Here is a 23,273-nt window from a genome sequence, read left to right as displayed (position 1 = left end):
GTCCCTCAACTATACATACTGGAGAAAAAGATGGAAACAATATAATCCAACATGCTTTGGACAGTGCAAACAGATTTTTTTAGTTCTTTCTTCTTTTCTCTTGATGAACACAAATTAGCCTGCCTCATTGCGGTTTAACTTTTAAAGAGTAAAGGAAGCCAAGTTCACTTCAGTGTGAGGACGGGGAGAGCATTCTGAGCAGCAGGCTGCCGTCCCAGCCTGCACAAAGGTAATCTGGGTTTTGCTTTGAGTTTCTTCATTTTCACTCCAGCTCAGGGAGCAACTGAGTACCCGGGAATTCCACCCCTTCAGCATCTTCAAACACCTGTCACTGCACTTTGGCCTAATCAGCACCTTGTGTTAAGTACAAACTCAGTCAGGGCATGCTCTGGGTCACAGCCAAGAAAAATGTCAACTCTCATTGAGGGAGCCAAGAGCTAACGGTTAGGGATTGGGTTACACTAGCCAGCACAGTCATCTCTGGAGCTGCCCTGGCTTCTGTCCCTGCCAGGTGACAGCCGGGTGGCTGGGGGGAGTGGGGACAGGGGAAGGGAGAAGTGGCAGCAGGACAGGGATAGGACAGCTGACAAACAGCTACATGGAGCTTTCAGAAGCATCAATGTCTGTTTCTTCTCCCTGCCCATTTCTCTCTCTCCTTGAATTCCCTGAATGTGCTATTCTCTGCCTAGAGATTTCCATCGCACATACTACTATTAACCTGGCTAAGATCTCCTCCAACAACCTTCAACTCAACCCTCTTTGTCCCACTCTGTGTCACTATCTTGTCCCACGGTCACCCCTGCAGGGCCTGCAGTTGGTTCCAGAGTGGTAAATGACCAGGAGACTCTGTCCAGTCCCCTCCTTTGCTTCCTTCTCTGCTTGAAAAATGGACACTGTCACTTGGGAAGGATGGTAAGCTCTGCAGAAAGCCTTCGCCTGGCTACTCACTTGGGGAGGTGGCCCCAGGGGCTCCCCTCAGCACTCCTTCTGCACTTGTGACCACCGTGGGACTTGGTTTCCTTCCCATAAGGTATCTTTAACATAAACCTCACTTTATACCCAATAAACATGAATCAGTGCCTACATGTTCCGAGTACCAATCAATATGAGTAAAAGGCATGTCTTCTGCTCTCATAGATGAGTTCATACATACAGGTAAGAGACAGGCAGATGCTGTTTAACCAAGTTAGTTCCAACTAAGTTCTAAATCTCGTTCTGTTGGGATATTCTGTGTGGGATGCCTCCAGATATGGGAGGCAGCAATATTGCCTGGGGCCTTTGCCTAAAGGAAAATGTACTCACAGCTATGCAAGGGAGAATGGCCAGAGAACAAGACAGAACATCTAGGCCCCTATACCACAGAACCAGGCTGGGTACCCTGAGTACAATCTCCCAGAATACCCAGTAGACAACTGAATTGTAATTACCTAGCAAAGTCAGATTTCCCTTCCCAGATAGAAATTCATTTTGAAGCCCTTACTCGCTGTCAGCCTAACCCAGTATCTGAGACACAAATTTCAATTCGTATTTGAAGGATAAATTGGTACAAAGAAGGGCAAATACAGACTTTAAAAAAAAAACAAACAAAAAAAAAACATGTTTCCAGATACTGGTGGCTCACGCCTGTAATCCTAGCTACTCAGAAGGCTGAGAGCCAGAGGGTTACAGTTCAAAGCCAGCCTAGGCCAAAAAAAAAAAAAAAAAATGTCTGCAAGACTCCATCTCTAAAATAAGCTACAAAACTGGGTTGGAGGTATGATTCAGGTGGTAGAACACCAGCAAAGAAACTTGAGAAAGCATGAGGCTCTTGAGTTCAAACTCTGGTACTGGGAAGGAAGGATGAAAGGAGGGAAGAAAGGAAAGAAAGAAGAGAGGAAGGAAGGAAGGAAGGAAGGAAGGAAGGAAGGAAGGAAGGAAGGAAGGAAGGAAGGAAGGAAGGAAGGAAGGAAGGGGAAGAAGGAAAGGAGGGAAGGAGGGAAGAGAGAAAGAGAAAGGGAGAGAAAGAGAGAAAAGAAAGAAGGAAAGGAGAGAGAAAAAGAAAAAGGATGAAAGGTAAGAAGGAAAGAAAGGGTGACAATGGAAATATACAAAGCATTAATAGTATGTCTCTTCAAATGATCACTTCTATATGATACTTGATCACTTTCATAGATAGGATAAGGAAAAAATACTTCCAATCTCTACATCTAAAAAAATATAACTTACTGGTATATTCTATCAAGTTCAACCTCAACTAGGTTTCTTCTCCTTTTCCCCAAATGCCTCATTTTCCTGAAGGAATGTTTCAAAAATAGCAACATTCTGTACTATTCAGTGATTTCCCTTTGAAGCCCAAAGTAGAACAGGGCTGATGCTCTCTGCCCTCTGCCACTATGAATTAACTATCCAAAACCTAGTGCACTATTTTAAAACCTCAACAATACTATAAAACTTCTTAAAAACGAAATTTATATTAAGAAAAGTGCATGGGGCTAGGTTTGTAGCTTCATGGTAGAGTACTTTCCTAGCATGCACAGGTCCTAGGTTTGAACCAAGAAAAATTTAGAAGTACAATGTCCAACTCTCTAGAAATAATCATTCTACCTACTCTTCATCTGCCAGGCTAACTTTGGAAAATCTGGGCTCAGCTCTAGGCATAAATTTCCAAAGCAAATACTAGTAAGGTCAAAATATCTAGAAACTGGGGCTGGGTCTATAAACAATATTAATGAAGAAAGACTGACAGACAGATAGGTGGTCTGGAGAAGGCAGAACCTGAAAGCTGATTCTAATACTTGAAGCCCTACTGTGTGTGTGACAGAATAGCTGCTTTGTCTTCAGGCCTCTCCCCAGCTAGTGAACAAACCAGGCACTTCTGCTTGGCTCTGGGGTTCTTATTTTCTTTGCTCAGTGTTTTCCACATGGGTCGAATGAAAAAAGATGTTACTTGGGTGTACTACCATGGGCGGAGCAGGGGGGGGGTGTCTCCCTTCACATAGCGTTGATAAATCATAACTAGTTGCTATGGAAAACCTGGGCCTATGAAAGCGAAAGATTTAATGCTGTTCTGAAACCTCTTCTTAAATACAAAGGAAAAGCTGACTCACTCTACCACATTTCTTCTCAGAAATGAAAACATTTTTTAAGGCTTCCTTGGCTACTGAGGTAAGAAATCTATGTTTATCACTCTGTTTAATCCCTGCAGACTCAAAGGCTAGGCTGTCAAGGTGGCCCCCAAACTTCCTGTCTCAGTAGATGTGATCCTCTACATTTGGGTATAACTGTACTAACAGAGTTCCTTGCAGGAGAATGTTCTGGAACATTCAAATATTTTTGTTACCATGAATATCCATGACAGTGAGGTATATTCTGAGACTACCTCCTAGGTTCCCTAAGCATTCATCTAGTGTCTCTTGGGAGAATGTAGTATTACCCACCTTTTCTGAAGTATGACAAGACTAAGCAGTAGTCTTGTGTATTCTGATTAAAGACCTACATCTTTGGGAAATTACTTAGGACCCTTGGTGGACATAGTACAAACCACCAAATCATCTATTTTTTCTTTTTCTTTTGGTTGTGGGGCTTGACCTTTGGGCCTAGAAGCTATACCTGAGCTCTTTTGTTCAAGTTTAGTGTTCTACCACTTTTGAGCCACAGCTCTACTTCCAGTTTTCTGGTAATTAACTAGAGATAAGAGTTTCATGGACTTTTCTGCCCAGGCTGGCTTTGAACTACGATCCTCAGATCTCAGATTCCTGAGTAGCTAGGTTTACAGGAATGAGCCACCAGTGCCTGGCCTCATCTATCGTTTTTTTTGTTGTTGTTTTGTTTTGGTCGGTTGTGGAGCTTTGAACTCTGGGCCTGGGCACTGTCCCTCAGCTCTTCAGCTCAAGGCTAGCACTCTACCACTTGAGCCACAGCGCCACTTCTGGTTTTCTGGAGGTTAATTGAAGATAAGAGTCTCACGGACTTTCCTGCCCAGGCTGACTTTGAACCATGATCCTCAGATCTCATCCTCCTGAATAGCTAGGATTACAGGTGTGAGTCACCAGCTCCCAGCTTCATCTATCTTTTTAAATACCTTCTAGTTCTATCATATCTATTCATTGTCAAAGAGTGCCACCAGTCTCCCAAGGATGTTAAAGTGCTTAGAACTTTGTAAATATGGGCCTCAGAACTACCAGTTCCTCCCACCCAGCCTACCTATGCATTTGTGGGAAAGGAAGTCAATACTCTGATCTATTCATCATAGCAGGAATTCTGACTCAATTGCAAGGTTGAGAGAATACTGAGTTTTGATCCCCTTTGCTTTGCTGAATGATGGCTATAGAATAACAAAGCATAAGAAGATTACTTTCTTTACTTCAAAATATTGGGTAGGAGCAATAGAAGAGATATACCTTACAACCTGGATGGAGACCAACGCAGGGCAAAGCACACACCTGAGATGATCTTAGGGAAATAGAGACTGATAAAGGCATCATGGGGTAGTAGAAAAAGTCATGGTGGAGGAGGGAGCTCAGATCAGTACTTGGATGGGTAGAGAGGAGGAGGGAGAGCACAAAAAGCAGAATCTAAGTCTTGGATCACCCCCAGAGCATACCCCATTGTACTCTTTCAACGTGCTACACATGCACAAGGATGTATTTTTAATTTCTTGACCACCTACCAATTTATTTCCCTAATGGTCTCCCTTCACTTAGCGTTGATAAATCGTAACTAGTTGCTATGGAAAACCTGGGCCTATGAAAGTGAAAGATTTAATGCTGTTCTGAAACCTCTTCTTAAATACAAAGGAAAAGCTGACTCGCTCTACCATATTTCTTCTCAGAAATGAAAACATTTTTTAAGGCTTCCTTGGCCACTGAGGCAAGAAATCTATGTTTATCACTCTGTTTAATCCCTGCAGACTCAATGGCCAGGCTGTTAAGGTGGTCCCCAAACTTCCTGTCTCAGTAGATGTGATCCTCTGAAAGTAAAATTAGCCCTCCTGGCTGAATGCACTTGCTGCTTTTCAGATATGTATACTTCATTGGAGTTGTTATAAATAAATTGTGCTTTGATTTAGAACACATCAGCTACCCTGGTTATTTCAGTGCTATCTTAAGCAGTTTAAGTTTTCAGTGGAGGTGGCAGATGTGGAGAAGAAAATGCTAGCACAGGGGTGCAACTTACCAGTCCCGAAGCTCTCCTCTCCACAAAGGGACAGTTTGCTTGCATCCATCAAATTCCCAAAAAACTTCCAGCCAGTTGGAGTCTCATACAAAGCGATCTTTGTAGCATTAGCCACCCTTCAAAGGCATGAAATCAAAGTTACATCACAGCAGGACTGTGAGCAGGGCCGTGTGAGGGATGGAAAAGAGCAACCGTTATTGTAATCAAGGGTCCCATTCAGTACTGCTCGGGTAGACAGCATTCTAAGATTGGTGGAAAATCATAAGAGAAAACTTGGGCACAATGGGTTCTTCTATATGGACTCAGAGGGAAGGGGAGATGAAGAAGAAAGAAAAAAGTCATTCAAATTACAGTTTAATATTTTAGAAGAAAAGAAGCAACAGCAAGAAAATACACAGGGATATCTTGGGAGAGATATTTAAATTCCTATGTCTTGGGTACAGATTGTGTCTACCCAATCTATAAAGACAAAAGAATGGTGTTTTGACAAACATAATCACAGAATTGGAATGTCAGCATTTTTACAGAGGAGAGAATAGGGTCCAGATCAGCCTGGGTCACACAGGCAGGACGACTGACAGCCTGCATTCAGCTTTGCAACCAGTATTCCTTTCATCTCATCAGCAGGCTCCCAATGAAAGCACCAAGTGGGCTCTCCTATTTACCCCAGCCTCTCCAACCCTCTTTTCCTCGGACACATCTTCTACTCCTCAGCAGGTAGCTTTAGGCTGTTTACAACCTTGGGGTGGAGATTGGAGCTTAGTAGTAGAGTATGTGGTAAGTATATGCAAGGGCCTGGGTTCAATCCCTAGCACATAAATAATAAATAAATAAATAAAATAAAATATGTAAATACACAATAAAATGTTTAAGTGACTTTTTAGAAAATAACCTATCCTCTTCCCTTGGAACAGAAAATGTTAGCTGCTAAGTTTCATGTGCTATTTCAAGTAAGCTTGTCTTCTTCCTAACAAAGCTCAATCATATTTGGAACCTTACATTTAAAGACAATCAAATCTAGAATTCTGAATTTTAATTTGGGCAATAAGGTGTTTGGGTTACAAGTCTCTCAGTATATCTTATTATTTCAAAAATTGGAATTATACTGTTCCTTGGAGGTGTTTCAAGGCTCAACAAACACATGTCCACAAACTGACTTTCAGCCTCACGTGTAGGAACTGAGAACACAAGCACCAGATTCTAGTTCCTGCTCCAATTTAGCTGTGAAGTCTTGGACAAGACTGCTAACTCTTGACTTTTAACTTTCCCTTCTTTAAAGTAATGACTGCTGGAGGGTCTGGGAATATGGCTTAGTGGTAGAGTGCTTGCCTAGCATGCACAAAGCCCTCGGTTCAATTCCTCAGTACTGCATAAACAGAAAAAGTCAGAAGTGGTCCCATGAGTCAAGTGGTAGAGTGCTGGCCTTGAGCAAAAGAAGCTTGGGGACAGTGCCTGGGCCCTGAGTTCAAGCCCCAAGGCTGGCAACCAAAAAAAAAAAAAAAAAGGACTGCTGGGAGAATCAGATGAGGTGAAGAACCTAAGGAGTATGGGAACTCCCAAAGACTATGTAGATATTAGTGACTCTTGTTAGCTGAAGTGAATCCAGAACTAATTCTGTAGCTTGTTTAAGAGGAAAATGTATGGGCAAGTGGTGAGGGGCTAGGCTCTGAGTCCAGTCCTGATTCAGCCATTTACTAGCTGGATGATATTTGAAGAACTTAACTCTGTTGTTCTTCTGTCTTCTACCTGTAAAATGAGTTTATACCTAGCCTTTACCTCATTGGGTTGGTATGAGATTAAATGACTAAAACATTCAAAGTAGTTAGCATGAAGGTAATGTTCAGGAAAAGCTTAGCTATTTGTATAAGAGACTACATTTATATACTCAACTTTTCTCCCTATTTCTTGACCTTTTACTTTCCTCCTCCTTTTTTTGTGCAGGTCCTGGGGCTTGAACTCAGATGCTGTCCCTGAGCTATTGGCTCAAAGCTAGGGCTCTACCACTTGAGCCAAAGTTTCACCTCTGACTTTTTTATTAATTAGAGGTAACAGTCTCACAGACATTCTTGTCCAGATCGTCAGATCTCAGTCTCCTGAGTAGCTAGTGCCCAGTTACTCACTCATTTTTGACTATTCATTTAGCAAAAATTTCCAGGGCATCTGACATATTCTAGTAACATTTTCCTTGTTTTCTATTTGTTATTTATTACTTCTTACTTTTTAGTTTTTATGGGTATGGTCTCATAAGCCCCCTTAAAGCCTTCATATAATAAAGTCATATATAATGAATAGAAAAATATAACAATTACCAATAAGCAAATCTGAGATATCAATTGTTTACTGTCACTGGTTTCTATTGCACAAAAACTGAATGTAATTTAAAAGTTTGTTTTTTGTTTTTGTTTTTTTTACCAATTTCATGTTTCTGTTTTAGATTTTGGACAAAAAATAAGTCCAATTGTGTGTGTGTGTATGGCCAATCTAGTTCTTTTGAAACTTTAATATTAGTTCAAACTCTTCCTTTGCTAAGTCACTGCATACTGCTGAAGGAAATAATCCTTTAGAATAATGTCTTAGATACGGTGGAAGTGCCATCTATCCATTCATTCACTAACATGCAATCATTCATTCATTTTTTAAATAATGTGTGTGACCTACTGTTTCAGGCAAGCTATAGTCAGACAGGTTCTCCACAGGAGTGGGTAGGCTTCTTGGGCAGCCAATCAAGCAGATGGTCTATAAGGAGTGTGGTAATTGCCAGGATGGAGGAAGTACAGGTTGCTGAGGAAGCTCAGAAGGAAGTTCTAACCCTGAAAACACTCACCCATCCTCTCATACAAGAACTATGGCTACGCAGAAGGGAGGAAGGCTTTCAGGAACAGTGAAGGGCATGGTGACCACCAGGATGATCTGAGAAGGGAGGGCTGAGGGGCTGGCAGACCTACCGATCTAGGGCACCACTTGTAGGCATGCTGCGTGCAAAGCCTCGGACCCCAGTCTGCTGGAAATATGGAATGCTGAAGATGTTGGCGGCAATGACGGCCACAGAGTCTGAAGGGTTCACAAAGAAGCCATGCTTGCCCAAAATCATGTTCCGATCCTTGGGAATAAGTGAGAGAGGCAAAGGAAGACCTTTAAGCTTTATAAAACTGACCCATTATCTCATCCTGAGCTTTAAACATGGGGTTTTATTATTATTGGATTTGAATAGTACCAATGAGCCAAAGGTACCTCCATGCCCAAGAGTTAAAACTGGTTTCAATTAAACTGTGAGCACAAACTCCTTGTGAGCTAAATCCTCTGTTCTCCCTCCAGAGGCTGGCTAACTTTAACCTCCTAGACCTTTTCCAAACTCTGGAACCAATCATGCCTCTCCCAGAGGAGAAGAGAGGATGCACAGAAAGGAAATATTGGCTGTTTATACAGTTTGATAGGTCTTCCAGACATCCAGAGAGAAACAAAGGCAGGTTTCTTTAAGATAGGGTTTCTAAATCATGGTCCCTCCATTTGGTACTGGACCCCACAAAATATGCTGCTACCTTCATGGCTTCTGAGTTGCCTAGTATACTCTTTCCTTCAAGTAACTGTAAGAGGGAGAAACTCCCAGCATGCACTGCATCAGAAAGATATATCACAAAATCATGTCTGCTAGAAGTCCCTTTAATTTTTCCAAATTAGTAACTCTTATTATAAAGAACATTAACATCAAAAAATACAAAGTTGAGTACAAAATGCTTATGAGATAACAAGGAGATAAACTTGACTATGACACATATATTCTTTGTCTTTACCTGGTCGCCAGTATAAGCAAAACAATGTTTATAAATGTTTTAATAAAATGTAGTTCTCGATTTAGTCTTTATATAGGCAATAAAATTATAGTTTCACTGTTCAGCTGTGATGAGAATAGGTATAAAACCAAAATCTCTTCTAGATGTTAAAAGGTTTGTCAATAGGAGAAACCTATCCAGAATTCCATCAGCTTATGATGTACCTATCCTTCTATCATAACCAGCACCTAATAACCCTGCCATTTTGGGGGGGGGGAGGGGTCCGGTCTTGGGGCCTGAACTCTGGGCCTGGGCGCTGTCCCTCAGCTCTTCAGCTCAAGGCTAGTGTTCTACCACTTGAGCCACAGCGCCACTTCGGCTTTTTTTCTTTTTGCTTATGTGGTGCTGAGGAATCGAACACAGGGCCTCATGCATGCAAGGCAAGCGCTCTACCACTGAGCCACCTTCCCAGCCCCAGCCCCGCCATTCTTAACACATTTCTGAAATCAAATGCATGAATTTTATTCCAAACACTCTTGTTTCTGTTCAAGAGGGTCTTTTAATAACGTACTTCTGAACCAAGCACAATGAAGAATCCTGAGCTTGGCAGAAGCACCTGTTTTCGTTTTGTTTTTCCATCTGCAAGCTGTGGCATTCCATGCACTTGTACCCACCCCATCTCCATCGAAGGCGGCCCCAAAATCATGTTCTCCTGACTTCATGGTCTCTACCAGGTCAGCTGCATAAGTGAGGTTGGGGTCAGGGTGGTGACCCCCAAAGTCCTCCAGGGGAACACAGTTAACAGCTGAGTTTGCAGGGGCTCCGAGTTCTTCGCAGAGGATCTTCTTTACATATGGCCCCACGACTATATAAAGCACAAGTGAAAGTGAGAAGGATCAGAACCCAAACATGCATTCTTGGAAAAGCACTATGGCAACAGTGGGACTGCAAACTGTCTTGGGAGGCTGGTGCAAAGTGCTGATTCCATGCAAGGGAGAATCCTCACTAGCTAGAGGATCCATTTTTTTTTTTTAACTATTGTAAAGCAAATCGTTGTATTCTCAGTTCTGGTTCACAGTCATGGCTGCTGTCTCCACTGGTGTAGTCATACAAGTAACCCACAGAGGAGGAAGAGAGAGAGACACATATCCTCTTGTTCCCTGAATTAAATCTTCAGCTTGCTCTTGTTCTTTTCTAAGAAAAGAAGCATGGGGTGAGGGGTGCAGAGGGTTAGTGCTCATGAGGATGTTCACTACAGCTCAGAAACATGGTTACTTCCCTCAGAAATCCACAGAAGCACCCACTAAGAATGTGAGTGATCGACAGAGGGACATGCAACATCCACAGTAACAGTTGCAAGTGACTTAAAACCTGATGTTTAATATGGAAACATGACCTTTGCACTAGCTTATCCCAAGAAGTGCCTCTACTAATTGGGGGCCTACCATTAGATTTTTACCTATGAAATGATTGTGAAATCACTGTTGATACCATCAGAGCCTTGAGAAGAAGCTGTGAGGGGCTATGATCCCCACCGCAGAAACCAACTGCCTGTTTCTGAGAGGAGAGAACAGAAGAGTGGTGAGTCCGTACCTCCATGCATGGCGTCTATACGAATCTTCAGTCGGTTTGGACCAGAAAGTAGCTCTTTCAGTGCATTGAAATCAAAGATGTTTCTTAGCATCGTGGCATAAGCTTCCACTGAATCCACAATTTCCACTGTGAGAACAAGCAATAATGGAAGAATAAAGGATGAAACATTTAGAAATCGTTAACAGTGAAACAAGTATATTGATATGAAACTGTAACTGTTTCAAAAGGACAACTACTGAGCAACTCCAATATGAAAAACTGTTCATGACATCTTATTCATTACCAATCATTCTCTTTGAAGGTAAATGTTATTAGTCCTATTTTGTAGATGAGAAAACTCAGGATCTGAAAAGTTAAGGAAGTTGAATATACAGCTGGGATAGGACACACATGAGGTTTTCAACAGCTTCTGTATAAACCACTCTGCTGCCACACTGCCTCCGTATGTGTCCCCATGATGGATATATCTTGTTGTCATGTATAACTAAAAAGATAATACCTACTTTTATTTACAAGTTCATTCTCATCAAGACTTAATAATTAAAAAGCAAGGAATTTTTTTCTTTAAAGAATAAGTTTAAGCCAAGCACTGGTGGTTCATGCTTATAACATCAGCTACTCAGGAGGCTGAGATCTGAGAACTGGTGTTTGAAGCCAGGAGAAAAGTCTGAGAGACTTCATCTCTAATTAACCAGCAAAAAGCCAGAACAGAGACATGTATCAAATGGTAGAGCACTAGATGTGAGTGAAAAAGCTGAGTGAGAGCACAGCTTTTCAAGACCTAGTATACTGGCATTAAAAAAAGAGAGAAAAAAGGAAAGGGTCAGTTTTTGTATGTCCTGATAATGGAATAAAAGAAACATAGAAAGTTGGTATTATCCTAATTACTGGACATTTGGGTTTCTGAATATTTTCAACATTGAACAGCTGATGAAGCACTCTAGTAGGGTATTATAAGCACCAATAATATCTCTGAGATACACCACAGGGCCACTTTATGTTTGTTAGAATGCAACTGCCAAATATAAGTTGCAAACTAGAGGAGAAAACCCATGACAGGGCAAAGTTAAAACCCAGGTTTCACTGCTAACCATGACATCTTCATTTTATTAACAAAAATAAATGCATAAACATTTAGTCCATCAATTACTGCAATGCCTTAACATTCAACAAAATGTTAATTTATCAACAGCTACCTTTGTAAGGCATTTAAATGCAGCTCAAAATCAGTCTGATTTTACTGAGTATTGGGACAGGAAGAAAACTGAAAGCTCAGGTTGAGAATCATTCACACTGAGTTTGAGTCGTGTTTTTACCATTCACTCACTCAGTGAGTGACCTGGAATCTGTCACTTAACCTTTATTGGCCTTTGTTTCCTCCTCTGTAAATACACAGTACATCCCTACCAGGGCTACTGTGAGAATAAATGGAATAACACAATGAAAGAGCCTGGGGTACAGGAAGAGCTCAATCACAGTGATCTCCCAGTCTCCTAGTCAAGGCCACTTTGTTTTGGGGGAGGTGTGAAGGTGTATGTGTGCACGTGCACATGCACCCACACACATGCATGTGCAAATCCTGGGCCTTGAATTTGGGGCCTAGGTGTCTGTCCCTGAGCTTCTTTTTTTGCTCAGGGCTAGTGTTCTACCACTTTAGCCATAGCTCCACTTCTGGATTTTTGGGTGGTTTATTGGAGATAAGAATCACATGGACTGAAGGGTAAACAAAAGGAGGAGGCTGCAATGCTTGGTAAGAATGTACGCATTATCCTGCCCATGTAATTGTAACCCCTCTGTACAGTATGTTCACAAATAAAATAAAAAAAAAAAAATTAAAAAAAAAAGAATCACATGGACTTTCCTGCCTGGGATGACTTAAAATCATGATCCTCAGATCTCAGCTTCCTTAGCAGCTAGGATTACACGTGTGAGCCTATGGCACACAGCAAAGCCATTCGGTTTGCTTGTGGAAATGAACCCTTGGGAAATTTGGGAATGAGTTACCTAAGTCACAAGCTCAGAGAGCTCAAATCTCTGGACTGGTGAAAGTTAATTCCAGACCTGATTATAAATTAATACATTTAAAACACAGTGTCTACCATCTTTCCAAAGCCATAGAGCCACTTTAATAAAATCATGAAAAGAAAATTGCTCAAATCTGAATAGAGATGAGCAGGAAGAAGAAATAACCATGCCTGTGAAGGGCTTGAACTTGTTTTCCAAGTCAAACTGCTGCTTTCCCAAAACACCGAGGTCTATATTCAGGTCAGGGCAAATTGCATATTCCTCAATAGTCTTGCTGATTTGGAAAATTTTGTCAGTGATTGCTTCTGGAGCAGGACCTGGAAATCAAATAGTAAACAATGAGCCATTCTATATGGTTCACCTGAAAATAGAAAACCTCCAAAGTTTCAGGTTCTTCTTCCCTAACACACTGACAATTGCTTCACTCACACAGCAGAGTAACAGGATTTTTCTAACAGAAAATGTTTGTGATGGTTGCTCCTATTCAGGAGAAGCATTTCAATGTCACAAAAAAAAAAAAAAAAAAAGCAAAGATTCCTTGCAAAGGAGAGTGAGAACCATGGCCCCCAAGGTTTCTGGTAGTGGTTTATCAACTCAATATAAAACTCAATGTAAAATATATCTCAAGATAACAGTCAGCTTACCTCCATTAGAAATATTGAACTTGATTCCAAAATCTCCATTAGGTCCTCCTGGGTTGTGGCTAGCTGTTAGGATGATCCCACCAATGGCTTTAATTTTCCTAATGATGCAAGATACAGCAGGAGTGGAGAGAATCCCATTCTGTCCGATAACCAAGCGACCAATCTAGAAGAAATCCAGAGTATACCCTTGAACAGCCCAGAAATCCAGAGCTATTGCATGAAAATACCAGAGCAATAAGAAAATGGACAAACCAAACACTGTTTGACCAGAAAACATTTTCATTGTGAACATCTACATCCTGAATGTCTTCACCATATTACTGAAATAGAATCAATGTTGTTGAACAAAGACATTCCTCCAGATAGCTTTTTGGGGACTTTGTAGTTTTAGAACAGTGTGTGGTCTGGGGGTGCTGTAAGACTCTGGCAGGAAAGCATAACAGAGCCTTTCCAGATCTGGTTCATAAGTTAGATATACTAAAGAATAGTGAGAAGGCCCACATTTTTAATCAACCCAGTCATACTTTCAACCCACAATGGGGAAAATGTTACAGGTTGGGCTAGTTAAAGGGATTTGACCCAAAGAGAAAGCTTTTGTAATATAAGATTCTTTAAAACTAAATAGATCAAACATTATAAATCATAATCTATAATGCACGTTATAAATGTAGTATCCAATCAACTTTGGATTTTTCATGCAGTGGGACAACAGCTTGGGCTTTTGCTGCATTCCTTACTTCCTTCCATCTCTCACAGATGTTATCAGCCTGCCTCTTCCTTTGCTACAATGACAGTAATTTACATCTGTTTCAACATAACCCAGGTTGCAAGTTTTGTCTATTCTTTTAACTTGGAGAAGATGGGACTGCTATATGAAAAAGACTTATAATCTTGGAGTTTTGCCTTTCCTACATTCTCCTTTCTGAGAGAAGACAGGGACAGGAATGTTTAAATTTTTTCCATTAGTTATTTCTTTTGGCCCCTTTCCCCCAAGATAAATATGGTTGAAGAAATGACTTGATGGTGGAAGATGTGTTTCTAATGTGGAAAATGCCACTAGAGAGCCAGGAAGGTGGCACACATCTGTAATCCTGACTACATGCAAGGTGTAGGCAGAATTGTGAGTTCCAGCCCCACCCTGGCAAAGGTCAATGAAATCTTGTCTCAAAGGTTGCATGCTTTCTCTCATATGTGGAAGCTAAAATTAGTTTAGAAATATTTAAGTAAACACACTGGGTGGAATGCAAGTATATGCAAGTGTATAAACTGAAATGTGGTAGATTCAGAGGAGAACACAGTATAATTCCTTAGAAAGGCAAAATCACAGTTCAACAAAATAAACACCAGGAAATGGGTACTTGAAAGGGGTGAGGGGGGATGAAGGAAAGGGAGTAGATGAATAAAGAGAAGAGGGAGAATGCACTCAAAACTCCTATGAAATTAAGAAATATGCTAAAAAGTTAAAAAAGAGTGAGGGAAGGGTTAGGAGGAATGGGTGCAAATGTTGAAGGAGATGACATTGATCAAGACACACTGTATTCATAAACTGCTCAGCTGAATGAACATTCCTTTGTATAACTTCTTAAAGATAATAAAAATATTTAAAAATGGAAAGTAAAAGAGAATTTGCAAAATAAAAACAAAAATAAAGGGCTTCAGGTACAGACTGAATGATAGCATGACTGCTAAGCATGCACTAATTCTGGATTCAATCTATAACACAACACACAAACACACACACACACACACACACACACACACACACACACACACACACACACACACACACACTGCCATGAGGTATTTGGACACACAATGCCATTAGACATCTGGCCACTAGACATCTGGATTTCCTGAAGAATGTTTTTCTGAGACTATTAACTTTGCCACTACCCTCACGCTTCAGTACAGGTCACTGAAAACTTGACATCCTTATCCTTCCCCCACTACCAAGAATTTCCCAGGAAACAGTTGGTTTATTTCCATCACCTCTGGGCTCCCATTTGTCTATCTCTCAACAATTTTTATCGCAGCTTCCCTAAGGCATTTGCTACATCCTGCCGCCCCCAGGAAGAGGTAACCAGAAGGATAGGTGCTACATGCAGGCTCTGTTAGAGGCTAGAAGAAACAACAGATGATACAGAATCCATAGTGATGGTTAGTACTGAGCTACCATCTACTTTGTACATCTCATAGCAATTTTTAGTCCATTCTTATAATTGTTGCTCCCAAGTACCACAGCCAGTTATTATGATCCTTCTCATTCCTTCACTCTCGCACCCATTCAACCCTGATAGCAATAAGCACTCATGGAAGGGTGCCATGACAGTGTCGGGAGATGATATGACAAGATCAAACAGCAGGTTAGTCATGGTGGAAAAGGCACTGAAATCCTCTGACTCCATACAGTGGGAATAGCAACATCTCATCTTTCCAGGAGATTAAAGGTTTAGAGATTGGTAGTTCCAGAATTCTGTAAGAGGGACTTAGCAGTGACCATTTAACCAATCAGAAGAGCCGATGAGTTATCTAGAAACTGTATGTATGGAAGAGGATGATGAACATTAAGCTACACTGCCAGACTCACTCTCCTTTCTTCCATAATTTCTTATGGTGAGATCAGCAGTAGAGGGAATTATGCCAGGGGGAAGTATAAGAAAGAAACATAAGGGGCTGGGAAGGTGGCTCAGTGGTAGAGTGCTTGCCTTGCATGCATGAGGCCCTGGGTTTGATTCCTCAGTACCACATAGGCAGAAAAAACCAGAAGTGGTGCTGTGGCTCAAGTGGTTAGAGCGCTAGCCTTGAGCTGAAGGGCTGAGGGACAGTGCCCAGGTCCAGAGTTCAGGCCCCATGACCGACAAAATAAAAAAAGAAAGGAGGATAAAAGAAGTAGCCCGAGGGGCTGGGAAGGTGGCTCAGTGGTAGAGCGCTTGCCTTGCATACATGAGGCCCTGGGTTCAATACCCCAGCACCACATAAGCAAAAAGGAAAAAGCCGGAAGTGGCGCTGTGGCTCAAGTGGTAGAGTGCTAGCCTTGAGCTGAAGAGCTGAGGGACAGCACCCAGGCCCAGAGTTCAGGATCAACAACCGGACCCCCCCCCCAAAAAGAAACAAAAAAACAAAAAACAAAAACAAAACAAAACAAGAAGTAGCCTGAGGTATATTTGGTCAATATACTTCCCTCTTTCAGGGCATCCTTCTACATATCTCCCTCAGGAATATTATACCTCAATCTAACATAGGGGAAGTTTTACTCCATATCACCTTCCTTCCCTTAAAGATGCCTAGACCATTGTAACAGCCCCTCGCATAATCTTCCAGGTTGAATCCATCTCACCTACTCTGGACCACCTACTTCATATTTCTAAATATAACTCTGTGTACCTCTTCTCAAAAATCTTCCTTATACTGCGTGATACAGAAATGTGACTTTCAGGATGTCCCTAAAGAAATGAAAGCCAGACTTAAGGAACTCGCATACCAATGTTTACAGCAGTATTATAATAGCCCAAAGCGGGAACACCAATATCTTTCATCAGATGAACAGCTAAACAAAATATGGCACAGATACAACATGGAATTACAAGAGAAAGAAATCAGTTTAGAGGATGTTACACACAGAGTTGATGAGCAGGAATGTGAAGAAATAATGTAGGTTTTAAAAGAGAAAGTAGCTGGGAAGGTGGCTCAGTGGTAGAGTGCTTGCCTTGCATGCATGAGGCCCTGGGTTCGATTCTTCAGCACCACATAAGTAGAAAAAGCCGGAAGTGGTGCTGTGGCTCAAGTGGTAGAGCACTAGCCTTGAGCTAAAAAGCTGAGGGACAGCGCCCAGGCCCAGTGGTCAAACCCCACGACTGACAACAGCAACAAAATAATAATAAATAAAAGAGAAAGGAATTGGGTGGGAATATGGCTTGGTGGTAGAGTGCTTGTCTGGCATGCATGAAGCCCTGGGTTCAATTCCTCAGTACCACATAAACAGAAAAATCTAGAAGTGGTGCTGTGGCTCAAGTGAGTGCTAGCCTTGAGCAAAAGAAGCTCAGGGACAGTGCCTAGGCCCTGAGGTCAAGCCCTAACACTGGCACAAAGAGAGAGAGAGACAGAGACAGAGACAGAGAGCAGAGACAGAGATAAAGAGAAACAGAGAGAGAGAGAGAGAGAGAGAGAGAGAGAAATCATGTCACATACTGCAATGTGGAGAAACCTTGAGCATAAGATACTGAGTGAAATCAGCTGGTTACAAAGAGACACATACTGCAGGATTCCACTTACATGAGGTATCTAAAACAATCAAAATAATAGAAACAGAAAGGACAATGATGGTTTCCAGAGACTCAGGGGAGGATGAAATGGGGAACTGCTATTCAGTGAGTGTAGAGTTTCATCAGCTTGGCAAGATGAAAAAGTTCTTCAGATCTGCTGCAGAACTATGTGAGTACAGTTGAAACTGTTGAACTATGTAGGCAGTGGTTAATATGGTAAACTATGTTCTTACTAAAATTAAATTGGCTTATAAATCTGTTACTGTATTCAAAGACGGCATTGCTTATCTATAGACATGGTTGTGCCTGGATGGACATATGTGGGATATTCTTTTTGAAACTCAAAAAGAGAATAAAATTCTCATCCATGGATGAAGCTTGAATACATTATACTCAGGGAAATAATCCAGACACTTAAGAGCCAGTCTTGAATAATACCACTTAGAAGAGGGTCCTAGAAAGGCAACTTAACAGAAATAGAAAGTAGAACTGAAGTGGCCAGAGACTGGAGGGAGGGAGACACTGATGAAATACTTCTAGAGATGGATAGTGAGGATGGCTACCCAACACTGAAATGGTCATGACTACCCCTGGACTGAAAATGGTTAAAATGATGAGTCTGATGTTATTTGTATGCTACCCTTCCTAGCTTCCAAGTTCATCATGATTCCCCCAGCCTCTTCTCCCATCATTCCCTTCCTCATGACTCACATGTCACCCCCTAAATGGGTACCTCACTGTCACCCAAAGTCAAACTTTGGTCCATAATCAAGCATGACAAAGAGCAAAGTTTTAAATTTTCCTTCTAATTGAAAATAGGGCATGGTGTTTTCATGTCTCATTAGAAAAAAAAATCAAGCCAAATTTCTTTGTTTTGCTGGTCACACACATGGTTCTTGTCTGAGTTTTAAATTTCCTTCCAAGTTCAAAGCTCTTGGAACTGAGTGAGACCCCTATATTCTAAATGGAGCCCACTGGTGATTTATTGGGTACATTAAAATGTCCTGTAAAAGTAGACAGTTCTATGCAAATGAGAACAAAGAGAAATTTCTAGTGAAAGCTAATTATATTCTGCAGCCAATAAATGCACCAGATAAAAAGAATATTAAGAGGAGAAAATAAAATGCTCTCTATTTAGTTCAGTTTGAAAAGCCCTCACAGATTGGCCCATGAGCAGAGTAAGTGAGGTTTGGGGTGAAGAACACTACCTTTTGCCCAAATCTGTGGCAAGAGTTATTGTTTGTTATTATTGTTGTTTTCTTGTAGTGCCCACAACCAAGAGGCTATTCAAACAGAATATAGGATATGTTACAAGAAGAAGAAACCCAACCTTTAAGAATTCCAGAGGTTGTTTTTTTTTAATCAGGTTAATGTGCTTTATCTATCCACTAAATGTTTCAAGTAATTCAGATGGATTGCATGACTGTTTTAAATGCAATGCCATTCTTTAATAAGGAATGTCCTTGAAAAGATGTGAAAATATCACTTGGGCTGCCACAATCCTAACAAATAGGCAGTTACCATACTTAGTCAATTATTATCACGGAAATGCATTATTTAGCAAACCTCCAGATAGTAAATCTGAGCTAGCCTATAGGGCCTGCCTAAATTACATATTCCGACCACCTCATCCACATCCTTCTGCCCCACACAAAAATGAAATGAAGCCAAATACATCATAGCAAAGTGGACAGTGTACCAGACCCACTCAACAGTCTAGATATATGCGGAGAAATAATGTTCCATTTGTCCCTCTCAAAAGATTAAAAGCATCTTAATACCATTCCCTGTGCAGCCCTCCTCAAAAATGAAATTTACGGCATGTCACATTTTATCTTAAAAATGTGGTATGCTTCATAATAATTTCATATTTGGGTGCTTTATCAGCAATTTTTACATGAGAGGCATTCAAATTCTAAAACCTCAAAGGAAACTTCATATTATAGATAATGAATCACAAACATTTTTTAAGTTTAATTTGGTGAGATTTTTTTTTAACTTGGGTTTTTATAAACACCTGCTTGGTGTATTATTGAGATAGACTGAAAATGAATGCCTAACACACTGGATTGTAATGCTAAATTTTATGTTCTCAGAATCTGAATCTTTTAAAATTTACAGGTACCAAAGGACCGTGTGCTGAAAACTCTTGCTAAGCATTATCTAAAACACTAAAAATCTATCTTTGGTCCCACAGAGGAATCTGCAGAGCAGAGCCAGCAATGTACTGATGCTCACTCCTATAACTTAGCAGGCTGTGCAAATTGTTAGGTTATCAAGATCAATGTGTTCTGGTGCAATATTCCTTCTGATTTGCTTAATAATCCAGCCAACACATTTTTTTTTCATGATGCAGAGTTCTAGTGAGCCTGGTTATATTCTAGTTGTTATCTTATCCTACTGCACAAATTCACCATGCACCGGGCTTCTTTGTGTCCAGGGTCATTATAAGTAAATCCCCTTTGAAAGGCTCACATCTAAAATTTCCCATTCCCTTCCTAGCGTTTCTACATGACTACCAGGCTTCATAAACAACAACATGCTTTGGTTTTTGTTTTCCTGTTTGATAAATGACTGAACTTCAACAAGGAAGCCATAGAAAGTATAACAAAATCCTCCTCTTCTCATCATTCAGGACAACTCTCTTACATAGGAGTGCCCTGGAAGCCAGCTGGAAAACAGACACAAAAGCTTAAGGCCAGGAATGTGCTGTGAATGTCAGAAAAGCAACAAGTATTTTGAAACAACAGGACCACAGCACAACACATACACAGTGGAACTTACGTTCCCAGATAATTCTGGAGTATTTTCACAACATTCAATGGCTGAAGTCACAATGAAACCTAAGTGGCTGTTAGTAGAATTGAGCTGTAGACTATGTGCCCATCTTTGGATAGTTGTATCTTGCTGCAGAATTAAGAGGTTATTTGGAGAGCTAGAGATAAAACAATACTGATTGTATACCAACCCCATTGGCAGCTGCCATCTGCACTATTGTTTCTATTGCTGATTTATTAAAATACCGCCCATCTCCACCGACCACCATTGATGATCCCTGGCGATCTTTTAGGTCTATGGAAAAGAACAGACTCTGGATGAAATTCTCCAGATAACATGGCTTTGCTTCAAAATAATAAGTTTTCTTCCGTAATCCACTTGTTCCTGGTTTCTGGTCATGGTAAGGAGCTGTAGCAAAAGTCAACAGAGGGAGAGGACCTTCTTCCATTTTCCTATATTTCCCAGAAATCCATTCTTCAAAATCACTCATCTTTCATTTATACCACTTGGTTCCAGGATGCAGCTGAGATTCTCTCAGATAATCTGTCCAACATGAAGCTGCCACGGTGTCGTCTGAGGAACTAGCATACAGGTTTTGCCTACACGATCACTCTCAGTGAGAAAGCTTGGTTAATTCCATGTGGGTTTTGTCCCATGTGAAAAACTTAAGAGCCACATACCCACCTACAGCCATGCACAAAGTAAATCTTCAAAGATGTTTCAGTGAAGCTACTTCTGCCCACACAACTATGCCAGATATTCTTCAATTATTTTTGTCTCATCTCCCTGTTAGGGCAGAGAGAGTTCCAAGAGTACTGCTGGCCTTCAGTTACAGTCACCAAAGACTGCCGGACTCCACTCCCAGACAGAGCGGCTACAGCCCCAACAAGCAGGTTAGTGAAAAAGACAGCAGGTGCATCTCTCACTGCCCCTGCTGCCTCTTAAACTGGAGCCAGCCTCTGGGCAGGGAGCACTGAGAATGCCATCTGCAGCTAAAGTTGCTCCCTGCCACCTAGCAAGCTAAAGGTCAAGCTTAAAATGGAAGTGAGGGATCTCATGACTGTTGGTTTCCTTATTTCACTCATTCTGATACCCAAAGGACTTTTTATTTCCCACCTATAACCCCAAATAGTAGGTGAAAAACAATCATCTAACAGAACAAACTCATTCAATGGCCACTAAGAATAGGGCTGGGTATATAGCTCAATGGTGACGAGCTTATTCCAGTCTCTTCATTAGCAAAGAAGCTAGCATGCCAAGATCGGGAGGGGGGGGGGGAAGAGGTCACACTCAGAGATTAAAAAAATACTAATAATAACCAATAGTAAGTACTCAAGTCTAGAAGAAGAGATACATACAAATATGTTGAATGGCCAACAGCTTGACCATTCACTTAAATTTACCAAGAAACATGATGAGAATCTATCAAATCTTTGAGAAATATAAAAACAAGGGTTGAGGGGAGAGAGAGGAAAGATACATGTTTTCCCAGTACATGAGGTTATTATATTTAGAAAAATGATAGGAATGTAAGATTCATTTTTAAAACATTCTTTTAAAAAACTGTTTTAAACACATCTGACTTTTAAGAAAACAATTTTAGTGAAGCAGTTTGTCTTTTGCATTTCTGAAAGCAAAATGTTTAAAAACATTTTACCAAACTGAATGTATTACAAAATTCTATTTGATCTTTGAGATTTTCTTTTTTTCTTTTTCTTTTTTCAGTCAGTTGTAGGGCTTGAACTCAGGGACTGGATGCTATCCCTGAGCTTTTTTGCACAAGGCTAGCACTCTACCAATTTGAGCCACAGTATGGCTTTTGGTTTTCTGGTGATTAATTGTAGATAAGAGTCTCATGGACTTTCCTGCCCAGGCTGGATTTGAACTGCTATCCTCAGATCTCAGCTTCCTGAGTAGTTAGGATTACAGACATGAGCCACCACCAGCCCAGCTGAGATTTCTTAATAATCTATTTTTTATATACAGATGTGTTTTTTCCCCCCAGGGCTGAGGACTGAACCCAGGGCCTTGTGCGTGCCGGGCGGGCACCCTTCCGCTGGGCTAAACCCCCAGCCCCTACAGATGTGTTCTTTACTTGGTCCAACTGTCAATTAAGAAGCTCTGCTGGACTGGAGGTATGGCTCAAGCAGTAGGGAACCTGCTTAACAAGCTCAGGGCATTGATTTCAATCTCCAGTGCTAAAAGGAAAAAAAGAAAAGACAAGAAGCTCCATTGTAGCTAGAGCGCCAGTGGCTTACACCTATAATCCTAGCTGTTCAGGAGACTGAAATCCAAAGATCAAGGTTCAAAGCCAGCCCAGGCAGAAAAGTCTGAGAGATTCCATCTCCAATTAACCAGAAAAAAAAAAAAAAAAAGCTATACTGGAAATGTGGCTAAAGTGGTAGAGCATCAGCCTTGAGTTAAAAAAAAAAAAAAAGATAAGTGACAACATGAGGCTCTGAGTTTAATCCCCAGAACCAGCACAAAACAAAACCAAAAACAGTAGCTCTGTTATCCATGTTTTGAACTTGTTAAAGATTCTTCAAAAGTAAACCAAAACTAGTCACATCCCATGTTTGGAGAGTGACATGCACCAAAGAACCAAAGTTTTTAAGTAAAGAGAGACCTCCCTTAAGCCAAAACTGTTTTCCTCCTAACATGTAAAGCAAGTTCTGCCAGTGTATAGACTCTGGAGGTGGCTAACTGCCTATGTGAGGGAGCAGCAGCCTGTTTTGTGGGGCTTGCTCTGCATAGGACCAGAAGAACTCATCAGGAGAAAGCAGGATATTGGCAAGAGCGCCTAGGGCCCTGCAAATGACAGGCAGGACAATTCATGTGCAGAGAATCCCTCAAGACATAGAAAATTCACACCACTATTCAACTAAAAACCAGTCAGACAAAAAAAACCCTACATTTTTACAGTTTATAATGGGGCTCTTAATGAGTTTTCAAAAGAAAATTCCTTACAAATGAATTTTAAAAGCAAGCTTACATTATTACAAGCTACATAACCACGGTTTTCAACTTAATACAAATACATTTTTAAA

General features: G+C 40.9%; 1 protein-coding gene across 1 annotated transcript in view; it reads right to left on the bottom strand.

Annotated features, from left to right (window-relative positions):
- Positions 1-23,273, bottom strand: part of Pgm1 (phosphoglucomutase 1) — a 58,625-nt gene that overhangs the window by 12,683 nt on the left and 22,669 nt on the right. Inside the window, exons 2-7 of the mRNA XM_070004414.1 lie at positions 13,187-13,349; positions 12,713-12,859; positions 10,518-10,643; positions 9,599-9,789; positions 8,100-8,254; positions 5,155-5,270 (exon numbers count right to left, since the gene is read on the bottom strand). Of these exons, the coding sequence (XP_069860515.1) occupies positions 5,155-5,270; positions 8,100-8,254; positions 9,599-9,789; positions 10,518-10,643; positions 12,713-12,859; positions 13,187-13,349 (898 nt within the window). The remainder of the gene's footprint in view (positions 1-5,154; positions 5,271-8,099; positions 8,255-9,598; positions 9,790-10,517; positions 10,644-12,712; positions 12,860-13,186; positions 13,350-23,273) is intronic.

The sequence above is a fragment of the Dipodomys merriami genome, unplaced genomic scaffold (assembly GCF_024711535.1).
Source record: "Dipodomys merriami isolate MVZ:Mamm:240054 unplaced genomic scaffold, mDipMer1.0.p SCAF_627, whole genome shotgun sequence".
NCBI lineage: Eukaryota > Metazoa > Chordata > Mammalia > Rodentia > Heteromyidae > Dipodomys > Dipodomys merriami.
This window is presented reverse-complemented; position numbering and strand designations above follow the sequence as displayed.